The 16,275-nt window shown below is 33.5% G+C and overlaps 1 protein-coding gene across 1 annotated transcript; it reads right to left on the bottom strand.

Annotated features, from left to right (window-relative positions):
* Positions 1-3,607: 3,607 nt before the first annotated feature.
* Positions 3,608-13,382, bottom strand: LOC141398784 (zinc finger C4H2 domain-containing protein). The gene is made up of 2 exons (XM_073976440.1): positions 6,700-13,382; positions 3,608-4,187 (listed from the first exon to the last, which is right to left on the bottom strand). Exon 1 carries the CDS (start codon positions 13,061-13,063, stop codon positions 12,140-12,142), a length of 924 nt encoding a protein of 307 aa, XP_073832541.1. The 5' UTR covers positions 13,064-13,382; the 3' UTR covers positions 3,608-4,187; positions 6,700-12,139.
* Positions 13,383-16,275: the final 2,893 nt, after the last annotated feature.

Raw genomic sequence — 16,275 nt, 5'->3', positions numbered from 1 at the left:
GTGGAATAACAATGAAGTAGATCAAAAGGCTATAAAATGTTTTTTTTTTCTTCTTTTTAATTTATAATACAATGTAAGTTGATGCCACAGAAGAGGTTAAGACCTCGACACATAAGAAGCATGGCATTCTTGCTTAAGCCATAACTGGTAAATGACTAAATATGATTCTGAAATATTTTTATTAGGTAGAACATAGTCTTTTATAAGATATGACTTCAGCAAGAATGCCATGCTTCTTATGTGTCGAGGCCTTAAAGGCCTGCGTACATAAGCTGCCTTGCCTGCTTACTTCTGATAAAAGAATAAAAAAAGAAAAGGGCAACCCAGTTCGAAATTTCCTCGGCCTTATTTATTCTTTTATTTTTATTATGTCAAAAATGAAGCAGGAAAGCAAGGCAATCAAGCAGAGCAGCTTATGTACGCAGGCCTTTAGTCAATTACAAATACACATATAACTTAGGCATTTTCGACATTGCAACATTGTTCGATCTTTTAACAAAACTGCTGGTCAATGACACAGCGAGATCAATGTATTCACTCTTTGTTTCGTTCTTTTGTTATTCACTCATATGTAGGGCCGTGGTTTAGAGAGAGTTGACCAATGGGAAAGGATCGACCAGGTGAATTTCTTGTAACAAAATTTTTTAGACACAAAGACGTTGCGCTTTGCCCAGAGTTGTGTCGTTCCGGAACGAACTAGTTCAAAGGAACTAATCCACAAGAGCAGCGACCGGTACTAGGTCTGATTATGCGATTCAGTTAGTTCCTTTTGCTCCCTCGTTCGTTTTTCTCCTATTCTTTTTGCCATTCGGTTTCACAAGCTCATATAGTTCCATCAGTTTATGTAACATCAGTAGTCTCTCTCTCTCTTTTATTATTGAATAAGAAATGTCTTAGCGTCATTTCATTTTTTATTTCTTGCTAAACTTATCTTGGCCGAATTCAAACAAATTGTAAATTTGTTTTAAATAGTTGTAATCTACCATCAGGAAAGCGCCAAAAGCAATTTATTTTTCATTTGGGTGGCCAACAATAAAAATTTTTGTTTTCTATTGTTTAGAAGAAGAAGAAGAACGAACGATATGAGCTGAATGAACGAGTGAGTGTGGGAATACAATAAAGATTGGTACTAAAAGGCACTATGGAACTAACTGAACGACCTAGTTCCTTTTGCGGAACGGAGCGGAAAAGATCGAACCGCAAAAGGAACGAGATTGCCCAACTCTAGCTTTACCGTTCGTGGTCAAAGATTGTTCTTATAGAAGCAAATAAGGAAGCAACAGGCTAGAGTAAATGCGTTATAATAAAAACAGAAATTTTTAATTCTAGATTGTAAAAACAAATGAATTAAAAAATTGTAAAAAAGAGCGAGAATTGTTAAATATTAATTGGTATCTGTGAAAGGATGATACATGCTTAAAAACGTTGGTATCGAACGCAAGGAAATAGGCAAGCCGTACACGAGGGAAACTATAAATAAGAAAGTAAAGATAGTTTACAAGCTGATGTTGATAAATTGTTAGACAAGGAAAATGGCGAAGAAACAAATAAGTATCAGGCAAAGTTTCGTGCGATCCTGCCAACAAGATTTCTGCGTGGTATAATTCGTAAAAGGAGCATTGACGAAGCTCCTTTAAACAAGTGCTTATACCACATGACAACTGTCACGGTTGTTTATTAAAAAGCAAGATAAGGTGCTATGAAAAGTGATGATTGTTTTGGTGATTAGGCAATGATGCCTAATGTGTAGTGTGTAACCATCATGTTGCCATGTTCATATTTTGATGTTCAGTATTTTCTCTTGTTGAGCTGGTCAACAACATAGCGAGTTCATTGTATTCACTCATATGTAGGGCAATGGTTTAGAGTTCCTATTGGAATTCAGGATTACATTGCAATGAGTCAGAGTCCTGGTCAATGGGAATGAAGAATATCCCAATAGTAAATTGTTAGTTTTGATCAACACTGCCAACGAAATTAATTTTGCTTAATCAGCTTTTAATTTTGTTTGCCAACTTCCACACGCGCGTCCCTTTTATTTAAAGCTCGTTTTATTTAAAGCAGGTATGCGCATGAACATGACGTGACTGTGGTAGAAGGCAGAGGTTGGCCGGCATCAAGCTGTATACCAAATGTGCAGTCTTAGCCACGGAGCCGTCGCATTTACTCGTAAAATAATTTTAATCTTTAAATTTTGTTTGAAAGTTAAATCCTTGAATTGTGCTTGATGAACTAACACTTTTTAATAATTATAATTAATTTGAATTTGATGAAATAATTTTTAAGTCAATTTATTTTTATTCTGGAAAATTATAATTAATAATTATAATTACACAAAATAATTATCTGTATAGTCTACGGTTAAGAAATTATGTATTTACAATCGAACCAATGTTTATATGTAACTAAACTGGATTTCTCATGTTTATATTTATGGTTTTTGTAGTGGAATAGATCATTTTGAGATACTAACGAAATGAAAACACAATAATTAATTAAATGTTTTCATTTACAAAGCAGACTTCAAGTTACCGAGACTAAAAAATACAAGCAACCATTCCCACTAAAAAGTGCAGTCCTAATCCACGCGCCGTTAGCAAAACCAGCAAAGAGACAACGATATTTTTCACAAAGCAAATATTCCTACGTAGACCTAGTGAACCATGTCAAACAGCGGACAAAGCAACAGATGATTAGACGGACACATTGGGGTCTTGGAATGGGTCACTTGTACAGCGGTCGATAAATTATAACGTTTAATTAATCGGCTTTTTATTTGGGAAGGATTTTTAACCTATGAAAGGATAACCTAAAGCAGGATATCCCTAACTTAAATATGGCATATCATAAAAGGTATATAAACCTTTTTGGTAAAATTAGTTGAATTAAGGGCCATACAACGGCCCTTTGTAATCGAAAAAAACAAAAAGAAGGATGAAGCAAAGTGTAGTATGTCACCAACACATTATGTTGCCATACATTTAGATGTTCGATATTTTGTTTTGTTATGCTGACCAAGCGCCACAACGAGTTCATTGCTTTGTTTTTCTTTTTGTTTCGCAGCGCCGCAGCGAGTTCATTACTCATATCTAGGGCAATGGTTTAGAGTTCCAATTGGAATTCAAGACTATTGTAATGAGTCAGTTGGCCAATGGGATTGAAGAATATCCCAATAGTAGATAATTTGAGTAAAGTTCTAAAATACGAATATGAGTGAAAGACTCAAATGTATGACAACATATGTGGAATATTACATATACACAAACATATGTAATTGTAACGATATTGAACTCTTTTCCTATTGGTTGGGAGTTGTTCAATATCGAGTATTTTTGTAAATATTAGAGATTAAGAACTCAATGTTAGATTTAAGAATTTTATATAAATATCAGAGGAAAAAATAAAGAAGGCAGACTTGTTTTAGAACTAGATCTGAGCCGACACTTTGCTCCAATCAGCAAAGCAAAAATAAACCCTCAAGGTCTTTTTACTTTACATGGCGATCCTGCCAAATCTTGCTCTGTAATCGGCAAGAGTTCCTGCGTATAATCCGCAGAAGAAGGACAACCTGCGTCAAGCCGCAGACGTCCTTGAAAAAAAAAAAAAATTTTGAGAAGATACTGCCATACTGTCCAGGAAGTCCGATCCAAGCCGGGATCGTGGATCAAGGAAGAAAAAGCCCACAAGCACTGACCAGATGACAGGCCCACAACCACTCTCGATAGAAGAATATAGGAGAAGGAATCAAAGGAGGACTCAAGAAGAGGACCAACACACGAGGATTCCTATAGTGAGACCGCCCCGCAACAGAGGAGGCTATACATGGCACTTAAAGAAGGAGAAAGCCCTTCTTCTACGAGAAATCAATTCGGATCCCCCACCGCCTTGGGATCGTGCCTCTAAATTATGGTTGAGAATAGAAGAGATAGAATTCCTTATAAGGAATTACCTCGGCAATAGAGTAAAAAAATAAAATAAAACGCTGCATCAATCTGCAGACGTTAGGACCAGTAAACGCTTGATGCTCGTGGTCACAAATTTCTTGTTTCTTCATAAGATGAAATTTTTTGAGAGATATGTAAAATATTAAAAGAGAAATATATTATTAAGAATTATAAAAAAAACAATTGTCTAAAAACTAGATCTGAGCCGACACTTTGCTCCAATCAGCAAAGTAAAAATAAACCCTCTGTTGTGTGTCACCATCACATTATGTTGCCATGCTTTTTGATATTCAGTATTTTGTTTTGTTGAGTTGGTCAGTGCCACAACGAGTTCATTGCTTTCATTGTTTCTTTGTTTTCAAAGCGCTACTCATATGAAGTTCATTGCTTCATGCTCACTCATATGTTGGGCGACAGTTTAGAGTTTCCAATTGAAAACTCAAATACTATTGTAATGAGTCAGAGTTCGGCCAATGGGAATGAAGAATATCCCAATAGTAAATTTCATTGAGTGAAATTCCAGAATATGAGTATGAATGAAAATATGAAATGCATGACAACATATGTAAAAATATCAAATACACGCATACAAATATACCTAGTTGTAAAATAGATTTGTAAGAACTCTTTTCTGATTGGTTAACAGAAAAGAGTATTGAGTGATATCTAGATTTAAGAAATTTTGTTAGAATTAAGAATTTTATTATAAATACTGAAAGGAAAAATAAAGAAGTCAGACTTGTGCTGACATCCATCAAACTTGCTCTATCAGCAAGCCGACAACAAAAATAAACGGTGTTTGAAATACTTATTACATGGCGATCCTGCCAAATCTTGCTCTCTAGTCAGCAAGTATCCTGCGTTCCATTCGCAGTTCCTGCGTTCTATCCGCAGTCGGGAAAAAGCAGATCCTGCGTCAAGCCGCAGATCTCTGCTAAATTTTTTTTTTTTTTCTTTGAAGACACTGCCATACTGTCCGGGCAGTCCGATCCAAGCCGTGGATCGTGGATTCAACACAGATGTCGGGACCGCAGCCGCTAACCATTCAAGAATACAGAAGACGAAACGGACTCAATAATGCAAAAGAAGAGGACATAAAAATCCCGAAAGGACATAAAAATCCCTCAGATAATTATAGATACATTTTAACTATGCAATGTGAGTTAACAAAATATATAATAGCAGTACCAATGCAGACAAAAGAAGCTAAATCAATAGCTAGAAGTTTAAATGAATATTTAATATTAAAGTACGGAATATTTAAGACTCTAAAATCTGACAGAGGATCAGAATTTGTTAATGAACTGATGGATGAGATGTGTAAACTTTTGAATATAGAACAGAAATTTTCCACACCTTACCATCATGAAACAGTAGGTTCAGTAGAAAGAAATCATAGAGTCCTTAATGAATATTTTCTTACTTTTGTTAATAATGATAATTGGAGTGAATGGATACCGTATTATGCTTTTACATACAACATAACGCCACATGTTGACACAGGGTATTCACCATTTGAATTAATTTTCGGAAAATTACCAACTATGCCAGGCGAAAAAGTAATGAATAATGAACCAATATATGATACAGAAAATTATGCTAAGGAAATGAAGCTTGGGTTAAAAATTTCATTAGAGAATGCTAGGAATATAATTGAACAGACTAAAATTAAGAGAAGTTTAAATTCATTAAGTAATACAAATAGAATAGATATTAAAATAGGAGATTTAGTTTTAGTTAAAAAGGAGAATAGAAGAAAAAATGAGTCACCTTATCATGGTCCATATGAAGTAATCAATATTGAAAATTTAAATGTAACTATAAGAATTAATAACAAAGAGAAAACATTTCATAAAAATTTGTTAAAGAAATATCAAAACTAATCTTAAGCCAAAATATTTTGAATAATAAACTTATTATATGTATGAATGTAACAAAAAAAAAAAAAATATTTTATTACCAAATACAAAAAAAAAAAACAAACAAAGAACAAAGAGAAATACTTAGCCCACTTAAGATCATATTCAATGAAAACAATTATGTAATTTTAACTACTTATAAAAAAAAGAGAAAAAGAAACATAAATTATGTGTTACTTGAAACCTAAAGAATTTGTCATAAAATGCACACAATTTGTTTATGCACACAAAAAAAAATTGTATAAATTTCTTTTAAGGGTGAGGGTGTTGTGTGTCACCATCACATTATGTTGCCATGCTTTTTGATATTCAGTATTTTGTTTTGTTGAGTTGGTCAGTGCCACAACGAGTTCATTGCTTTCATTGTTTCTTTGTTTTCAAAGCGCTACTCATATGAAGTTCATTGCTTCATGCTCACTCATATGTTGGGCGACAGTTTAGAGTTTCCAATTGAAAACTCAAATACTATTGTAATGAGTCAGAGTTCGGCCAATGGGAATGAAGAATATCCCAATAGTAAATTTCATTGAGTGAAATTCCAGAATATGAGTATGAATGAAAATATGAAATGCATGACAACATATGTAAAAATATCAAATACACGCATACAAATATACCTAGTTGTAAAATAGATTTGTAAGAACTCTTTTCTGATTGGTTAACAGAAAAGAGTATTGAGTGATATCTAGATTTAAGAAATTTTGTTAGAATTAAGAATTTTATTATAAATACCGAAAGGAAAAATAAAGAAGTCAGACTTGTGCTGACATCCATCAAACTTGCTCTATCAGCAAGCCGACAACAAAAATAAACGGTGTTTGAAATACTTATTACACCTCAAGGTCTTTTTACTTTACAAAAGGTTAATAACAATTATGTAAGGTATTTTGATTATAATTTTAGTGCTAGTGATAATTATTTTTCTTTAGAAACATTAATTGATACTGCTAGTTCTGGGGTCTGTAATAATCATATAATATTAATAGTTAACATAAGTGGAATAAACAATTGATATGTTCATATATTATGTCAGATAAATAGACGGAGACATTGGGGTCTAGGAATGGGTCACTTGTACAGCGGTCAATAAATTATAACGTTTAATTAATAGACCTTTTATTTGGGAAGGATTTTTAACATTTGAAAGAATATCCCTAAAACAGGATATCCCTAACTTTAATATGACATATCATAAAAGGTATATCAACCTTTTTGGTAAAATTAGTGGAATTAAGGGTCATACAATGACCCTTTGTAATCGAAAAAAAAAAAAACAAAAAGAAGGATGAAGCGAAGGTTAATAACAATTATGTAAGGTATGTAGTGTGTCACCATCACATTATGTTGCCATGCATTTTGATGTTCTATATTTTGTTTTGTTATGCTGATCAAGCGCCACAACGAGTTCATTGCTTTCATGCTTTGTTTTTCTTTTGTTTCGCAGCGCCACAGAGAGTGCATTACTCACTCATATATGGGACAATGGTTTAGAGTTCCAATTGGAATTCTAAACTATTGTAATGAGTCAGAAGTTGGCCAATGGGATTGAAGAATATCCCAATAGTAGATTCATTGAGTAAAGTTGTAAAATATGAATATTAGTGAAAGACTCAAATGCATGACAACATATGTGGAATATTACAAGTACACATACATATGTAATTGTATCGATATTGAACTCTTTTCCTATTGGTTGGGAGTTATTCAATATCGAGTATTTTTGTGAATTTAGAGATTAAGAACTCAATGTTAGATTTAAGAACTTTTATATAAAAACTGAAAGAAAAAATAAAGAAGTCAGACTTGTTCCTGACATCAAAAAGATAACTTGCTCTATTAGCAAGGAAAAGAAAAACCAGTGCCTTTTTCTTTTACATGGCGATCCTGCCAAATTAACTTGCTTCCCAATCAGCAAGAGTTCCTGCGTTTTAATCCGCAGAAGAAGGACAACCTGCGTCAAGCCGCAGACGTCCTTCAAGAGGAAGTTTTATAATTTGAAGACACTGCCATACTGTCCGGGCAGTCCGATCCAAGCCGGGATCGTGGATTAAGGAACATAGAGACCACCACAACCAGATGTCAGGCCCTCAACCACTCTCTATAGAGGACTATAGGAGAAGAAACCAGAGGAGCTCTCAAAAGGAGGAAAATCTGACGAAGATTCCTGTGGTTAAACCCCCTCGCCGTAGAGGAGGTTATACGTGGAAATTGAAGAAGGAAAAATCGCTCCTGCTAAGGGAAATTAATTCAGATCCGCCACCTCCTTGGGATCGAGCGTCGAGATTATGGCTTCGCATAGACGAGATTGAATTCCTCATAAGGAATTATCTCGACAGTAGAAAGTAAAAAAAAAAATAAACGCTGCATCAATCTGCAGACGTTAGGACCAGTAAGCGCGTTTCGCTCGTGGTCAACAGAATTATGAATGAATGTTTAAAAGTAAAATAAAAACAATATAATCTGGTAATAATACTTCTGGTAATAATAATAATTGTATCGATATTGAACTCTTTTCCTATTGGTTGGGAGTTATTCAATATCGAGTATTTTTGTGAATTTAGAGATTAAGAACTCAATGTTAGATTTAAGAACTTTTATATAAAAACGGAAAGAAAAAAATAAAGAAGTCAGACTTGTTCCTGACATCAAAAAGATAACTTGCTCTATTAGCAGGGAAATCGAAAAACCAGAGCCTTTTTCTTTTACACCAGTAAGCGCTTGCCGCTCGTGGTCACAAATTTCTTGTTTCTTCATAAGATAAAATTTACAAAAGATTAATAACAATTATGTAAGGTATTTTGATTATAATTTTAGTGCTAGTGATAATTATTTTTCTTTAGAAACATTAATTGATACTGCTAGTTCTGGGGTCTGTAATAATCATATAATATTAATAGTTAACATAAGTGGAATAAACAATTGAAATGTTCATATATTATGTCAGATAATTAGACGGAGACATTGGGGTCTAGGAATGGGTCACTTGTACAGCGGTCAATAAATTATAACGTTTAATTAATCGATCTTTTATTTGGGAAGGATTTTTAACATTTGAAAGAATATCCCTAAAACAGGATATCCCTAACTTAAATATGACATATCATAAAAGGTATATCAACCTTTTTGGTAAAATTAGTGGAATTAAGGGTCAACAATGACCCTTTGTAATCGAAAAAAAAAAACAAAAAGAAGGATGAAGCGAAGGTTAATAACAATTATGTAAGGTATTTTGATTGTAATTTTAGTGCTAGTGATAATTATTTTTCTTTAAAAACATTAATTGATACTGCTAGTTCTGGGGCCTGTAATAATCATAATTATTAATGTAACATTTTTACTATCTATTTCGTAAAAACATTAAAGTTTTATTTCAATAAATGAACTGATAGTAAATGGAATATAAAAAACAGCAAATGTCTGCGTAGATTTTCAAGTAATAATACTCTAATATTAAGAGTTAATATAAGTGGAATAAACAATTGAAATGTTCATATATTATGTCACCATGCATATAATTAGCAAAGGAAAAACAAAACTCGAAGTTTTATTATAACAATAGTCTGTGGTGGTTGTAATTACAACTAATATTATGGTCTTTGTTATTTTTCACTCAAAATAATTTCCTAAGTGGAATAAGCAATTTAATTTGTAGTTTATTTTTTATATATAAAAGAAGTATAACTTCAATTTTATATTTGTATTTTATGATAATAAAGTTTGAGTTGCTGAAATTTACTCAACATTGTAGATTTATTTAGGTTTTATGTTGTTGTATCCAAACCAAATTTGGTTTTATAGATATAACCATTTTGCAAAACAGTGCAAACAAAAAATATGTACTAAGATACGATGTAAAGCATAGTATCCTTTCAATTTACAAAATGGAACTGTTTTTAGGTACAACCACTCTGCAGAACATTGTAAACAAAAACGACCAAAGATGACAAATGTTAAAGTAAAATATAACTAATTAACAAAACTAAATGGTACAAAAATCTAAAGAATCCTTTTGGTTTGTATAAAAATAAACTTTAGAAATTTTGTACATTTCGCACAATGCTACAACTGTTTCCGATTTAACCACTTCGCCGAACATTGCAAAAAAGTACCAGATAAGTAAAAAAGGAATAACTTAAATGAAAGATAACTTCCAAGACAGTTTTAATGAACGTGTTCACGCAAAGCAAGCAGTTTCACACTTTGTACATTTTATGTATTGAAAAAAAGTGGAATAAGCAATTCTATGGTTAGAAAGTGTATATATGTATTTAGAGTCTAGTTCAATTTCCTCGATTTTTATTTGGAAAGGTATTACTGTAAGGCCCGTTGTTGTAGCCTTACAAATAAAATTGTTTTCATTACAATTGTAACCAGATAACGCATTCGGTTCTATATAATATGTTCTGAGATAATGTGGAATAATCAAGCTAAAAGACAATGCTTTGATGAGAACAAACATCTAATTCCAGTTTCAAGAGCATAATTAGTTATTCCAAGACAAAAATTTTTCATGAGGAGAAATTGAGGGGTGTGCCATGTGAATGCAAACCACTGCCAAAATGGCAAATGGATTAAATCGAAGATGACTTTGGTTATGTTTTTATCTTTATAATCAATAGTGGAATGAGTCTTTTTCGAAAAAGCAGTTCCAAACAATTTGTAAATTACAATATGCAATAAAATCGATCTCAAGGGTCTAGATTATAACTTTTGGGAGTTACTGCTTTCAGGGAATATACTGTGAAACCAAAAGTATAGTATAGGGACAGTTTTGGAGTTATGATGAAGTTTTATTGATAATATTAACGTATATTCAAGCTTATTTGACCATTTTACTTCCCTTACTTTTTGCACAATTTGGATTTGTTAGCAATTCATGACGACAGTTTGCTCTATGCAATTTTTACCTTTAGAAAAGTGCGGGAAATGAGGTATAAGTAATACCACCACTTTTTTCCCAAAAAGGATCTTTTATCGTCAACATAGTTTTTTAATTTCCCCAACTTCTACTATCCTTCTTTGATTTTCTTTTCTAAACAAACTTTGTTCATGATGATCTCGACAGCCTGGTGTTGTCAATAGCTATGTATAGATTGAAGTTATATACTGATAATGATCAGGGAGATGTTAATCTATTATTGCTTGTAGTAAATAGTGTAGCTCGCAAATATTTTTTTCAAACGGGTGCACGTATTGGCTGGCTTCCAAAACATCGTAAAACTGCATTGTTTTAGTTGTGAAAGCATATTGCTCAATTTTCTACCTGTTACTTATTTTGAGTGTGTTCTGTGTTTCAAAAGCGGGCCATGACGTTTTGGATTACAATAGGCTGATTTCCAAAGGGTCATAAAACTGCTTTGATTCAATTATTGCTCGAGCATTGTAAATGTATTTTAAAATAAACACCGTTGCAAAATCTACCTATTGCATCTACCTGATGCTTATTGTGTGTGTTATATTGATTTATGTCGTTATATTGGTTAAAACCCACGTCCGCGTTTCCTAATGTCCATAACATGGTTTTTCTAACTCTACGAAAAATATTTAACTAAATCAGTGATAACATAAAACTTTTTTATACCGTTCAATTCGCACTGAATATACATTTGAAAAAGAGTTAACATTGATTGTATTCTTCTTCAATAAATAAAAACGGTGTTAAATGTGGTCACTCCTGATTGCCCTAAACTTTTTCTCTAACAATGTTGAACGTGTTATAAACGATACATAAACAAATTGTGCAACACCTAAAACTATGCTACACAAAATCATGTCAAATGTTACACCAAAAATGTGAAGTACATATTTCATGGATGGATCCTTTTTATTACCAGCACGTACCTACATACCTATGTACAATGATTTATCTTTATATAAGACTAGTATGTGTGTGTGTAAATTCGTGTCTATATGTGTTTGACAATGACTAATGCCATTGTAAAAGTAAATACTGTAGACAACCTTTTTTTCATCCCCTTTTTTGATTAGCAATAAAATGACGCCTGGCAAGAAATGGTTCTAAGAATGCCGCCTTTTCAAACTTAAACTAAACGAATACTGTTAAAATAAAATACTTAGGTTATCTTCTTAAAAAGAACTACACATGGCAAGAAATACTTAATAAAATACGAAGCTTACCCAGCCAGCACAGCTGCAGAGATTATTATACCCTGTTTTTATATAGTAATAGGAAAAAATCCTTTGAATATATACATAGACTCAGTCCACTTACAAATTTTCTCCGGCGAAAACGATGCCACATTTTATCACCCCATATTAGTTGGTTTTCTTTTTCGGCTTCTTGGGATTGCGGGAACGTGATTTAGCCTTACACAATGGACATATGGGTGCATTTCGATGAATTTGTTGATGACACGATAGACAGGATTTCATTGGCGGTGGTTGTTGCCTCAGATTAACATTAAAATCTGAACGAAATGTAGGATGATGACCCAAACCAATTGAAGGGGTTTGTTGAAGACGACTTGAGGGCGGAGGTGGTGGTGGTGGCGCAGAAAAATCACCTTTTCCAAGACGCACGGCTGAAGCAGGACTCTGACCGCTACCTGGCGGTGCTGGTGGCATAAAAGCATGGCCGCCTGTGGGTGGTGGTGGACCGCCAGATGTTCCACTTGGTGCTGAAGGCGGCAATGCGGCCACGGCAGACTCTGGCATTAAAGGATGTCTTGGGTGTGGCCTTGCCAATGAAGATGTCTGTGATGCATTCTGTGCTGCCACCTTCAGGAAATTACTTTGAAATCGATCTTTAGATATTGGACTGCCTTCCTCTTCGTGTAAATCTCGCAATGGACTTAAACCCAAATACTCACGCCGCATGTGGTCTATTTGATATTTCAATGCCAAGTAATCTTCATAATGGCGATTGGCCATGTCGACAGAACGTGTTTGATTATCCTTTGTCTGTTTTATAATATTCTCCATATCGTTGATGTCGGCATGTATTTGACGCAACTCCTCGACATGTGACATTTTCTCCTCCAGCAAATGTTCCAATTCTTTGCGGTATTCGTCCAAGCATTTTTCTTCGTCGTCACTTAACTTCACCTCACGAATTATGCGTACTTTTAGTTTTTCCAATGAGAGCGTTTTGTCGCGTATATCTTTAATAGCTTCAAGCTTGGCATAATAATGGCGTTCATTAGTGCTGGATAAATCAGAGGATGAGGCTGTGGTGGCCATCTTTTGTGTATGTATATTTAAACGATTTTGTTTGTCTACCTCTTCGTTTTGTTACACATACACACCAATACAACACTCTTCGATAAAATTGGATATTGATAATTTTTCGGGTTCGTTTCACAATTTGTATTTTATTTTAGTATATTATAAACTTGTTGTTCAACATTTCAGAAATTTTTATATTATACAATTTCACAACTTAACAGGAAGACGTTCAATTCAACAAAGAAATGTATCGCTGAAGGTTTGTTTGCAGAATGAATGATGCTTCTGATGCCATAGAAAAAAATGACACTCGCACTACGACCTGTTATCAGTTCAAAGTGAATGCACGAGGAATAAGAAGCTGCATAAAGTCGTTGGGCCGTTGTTACATGTTTTGAGTTGACGACACAATTATAAGTTATGTATAGTTTAGCTCTCTCCTTTTAAGTCCAATTTACATATGCACGTTAAATGATTTCGTTTTACGAAATCCTAGAAACAAATGAAGTGTATTTACATGTGTTTTTTTGCGTCATTTGCTTCCGCACACAATCGCACATACAATAATTTTAATTCCGAAAAATAAGAATTTCACAACACTGTTTACCAAATAACTTGACTTAATTCAAAATTAATAATTATAACTTTTTTAAGTTCTTTAACCATTTACCCAGCTAGCATTTGGAAGATTGCTTTTTCAAAAATCACATTGCGGCGTCTTTTGAGAGAAAGGGACTCGAAAGTGAGTCCCTGTAATGATTAAAAAGAGTTCCATTTAAAATACAACAACAAATGCGTAGCAATCACAAATAAAACATTGAGGCGTTTAAAATGTGACTACTTTTTCGTTATTTATTGTCAGATTTTGATCTTGATGAAGATTGAAAAAAGCTTAATAAAAAAGGGTCATGCAGGTGTTTGAAAAGTGATTATAATTATGTATCTACTCATCATATTTTGAACAGTTAGGAGATTAAAAACTGATTGTTTGGTTTTACTTTTGTTTGGTTGTAAATAATTCTCATATACACTTTCTACAAAACTTTGATATAAATGTAACCTATAATATTAATTGCAAAAAAGAATAAAAATAATATTTTAATTTATTTCGTCTAATAAAAAGACTCATAAATGACTCCCTAAAGACTCATAAACGATTATAAACATGACTCTAAAAAGACTCGAAAAAGATTCCCAAATTAATCAACAAATCACCAATAAATGATTGAAATACGACTCGAAAAAGACTTTATATACCATCAGAAAATGGCAAAAAATGACTAGAAACTAATATAGAGGAAGACTCATTTGTGATTTGTTTAGAAGAGTCGCCTGAGGTTAGGTTTTTCTCCCGACAAAGGAGTCATTTATGATCAGAAAATGAGCTCATATTCCAGGTTTTTAATCGTGCAGTCGGATCAAAAAAGACTCGAATTTGATTATAATTTTCAAAAAATGCTGGCTGGGTATTTACACTTTGGCATCGTTTGAGTATTTCTGTTTTTCTACAACACACACAAACAAACAAAGACATCATAAAACAGTTGCATTTTTTGGTAGTTAATGACAAAAAAGCAGGTTGCGTATAAAAGTATGGTGTTTTCGTGCGTTGTTTAGAATAAATGACGTAGCTATCGTCATTTATTTTTGTATGGTAAATGACGCAAAATGTTGCCTGTTTTAGCAAATAAATGACGAAACAGCTCTAAATGACGAAAAAGTTGCTAATGCAAATTGGACATTAGCTGAAAACACATACAACGTTTGAGTAAAGTGTTGTATTGGGCGTTGACAAAAAACAACAACAACAGGGCGACGCCGACACCAAAGTCCAGCGTTTATCTGTTCGTCGGCATATATTTCAAATGAATTTGAATTTTTCGGCATCATGCCCAACAGTGTAAAAACGGCCAAAACTACACAAAACTTTACCCAAACGTTGTATGTGTTTTCAGCTTAAATGACGAAACATCCCTAAAAATTGTTTTTCGTGCTAATGTAAAAATCACATTATTTGAAGGATCTTCAGTTTTGCCACTTTTCACTTGAAGGCGTTCCTTTATACATACTATTGATACGAGAGCAGTTCACAACTTTTGCCATTTTCACAATTTTTTAATATAAATGAACAGACCATGTGTTTGCATATAAACCCGAAAACACATACAACGTTTCAGTAAAGTTAGCCGTCATTTATTCTTTATTATTATATCAGAAATGAAGCTCAACTTTACTGAAAAGTTGAATGTGTTTTCGTCTTAAAGCTTAAAACACATACAACGTTTGGGTAAAGTTTTGTGTCGTTTTGGCCGTTTTTACACTGTTGGGCATGATGCCGAAAAACTCAAATTCATTTGAAATATATGCCGACAAACAGATAAACGCTGGACTTTGGTACTGTCGTCGCCCTGTTGTTGTTTTTTCTCGACGCCCAACGCAAAACTTTAATCAAACGTTGTATCTGTTTTCAGCTTAAGACTTAAACGCATTTTACATTTAAGATGTTTTATAAAACATCATTTAAGTTGTCAATTCCATACAATATCTGTCAAATAAATGACGGAAATTCCCAAATCACCTGTTTTAAGTGCAAGTGTAATAGTACGGTTACACTAGAGTTTTTTGTCGGGTTAACCCACTTCGAGAGTATTTATTTGACGTTTGCGCTATGGAATTGACATTTGAAATCCAAACCCACCGGGTTAATCCGGATAAGTGTAACCGGGGTACAAAATGCGTTTTATAGGGTATAAGTTTACACCTAACCGGATTTAATAAACCCACTGGGTTCAATGTCAATTCTATAGCGCAAACGTCAAATAAATCCTCATAAAGAAGGCATGGTACAAATACACAGGTAGCCGCATCGGCAATTGTTGGCAACATAAGATGTCAAAATTTGACATCAATTCAATGCAATTGTCACATTATGTTGCCATCAGCTGGCATGATAATGCTACCTGTATTATTGTACCATGAAAGAAGGTTAACCGGCAAAAAGCTCTAGTGCAAACGTCGTTTTATACTTAACTATGTCAAACAGTTTGAAGTGTTGCCAGAACACTTAAGAAAAATAACATATATGCTGCTTCTTTATTTTCCTTTATTTACTTTGAATTAATAACAGGATCGGATGTACAATTTTTTCGTTGAACCGTTATTTAAAATATTTGAATAGCTGATGGCCGAAGCTGGTAATGCTAGAATGGTCTTCCCTATTTGTTATA

The sequence above is a fragment of the Musca autumnalis genome, unplaced genomic scaffold (genome assembly GCF_047663935.1).
Source record: "Musca autumnalis isolate F117 unplaced genomic scaffold, ASM4766393v1 scaffold_3, whole genome shotgun sequence".
In the NCBI taxonomy this organism is placed as follows: domain Eukaryota; kingdom Metazoa; phylum Arthropoda; class Insecta; order Diptera; family Muscidae; genus Musca; species Musca autumnalis.
Note: the sequence above shows the minus strand (reverse complement) of the source record. Positions and strands in the feature narration are given on the sequence as shown.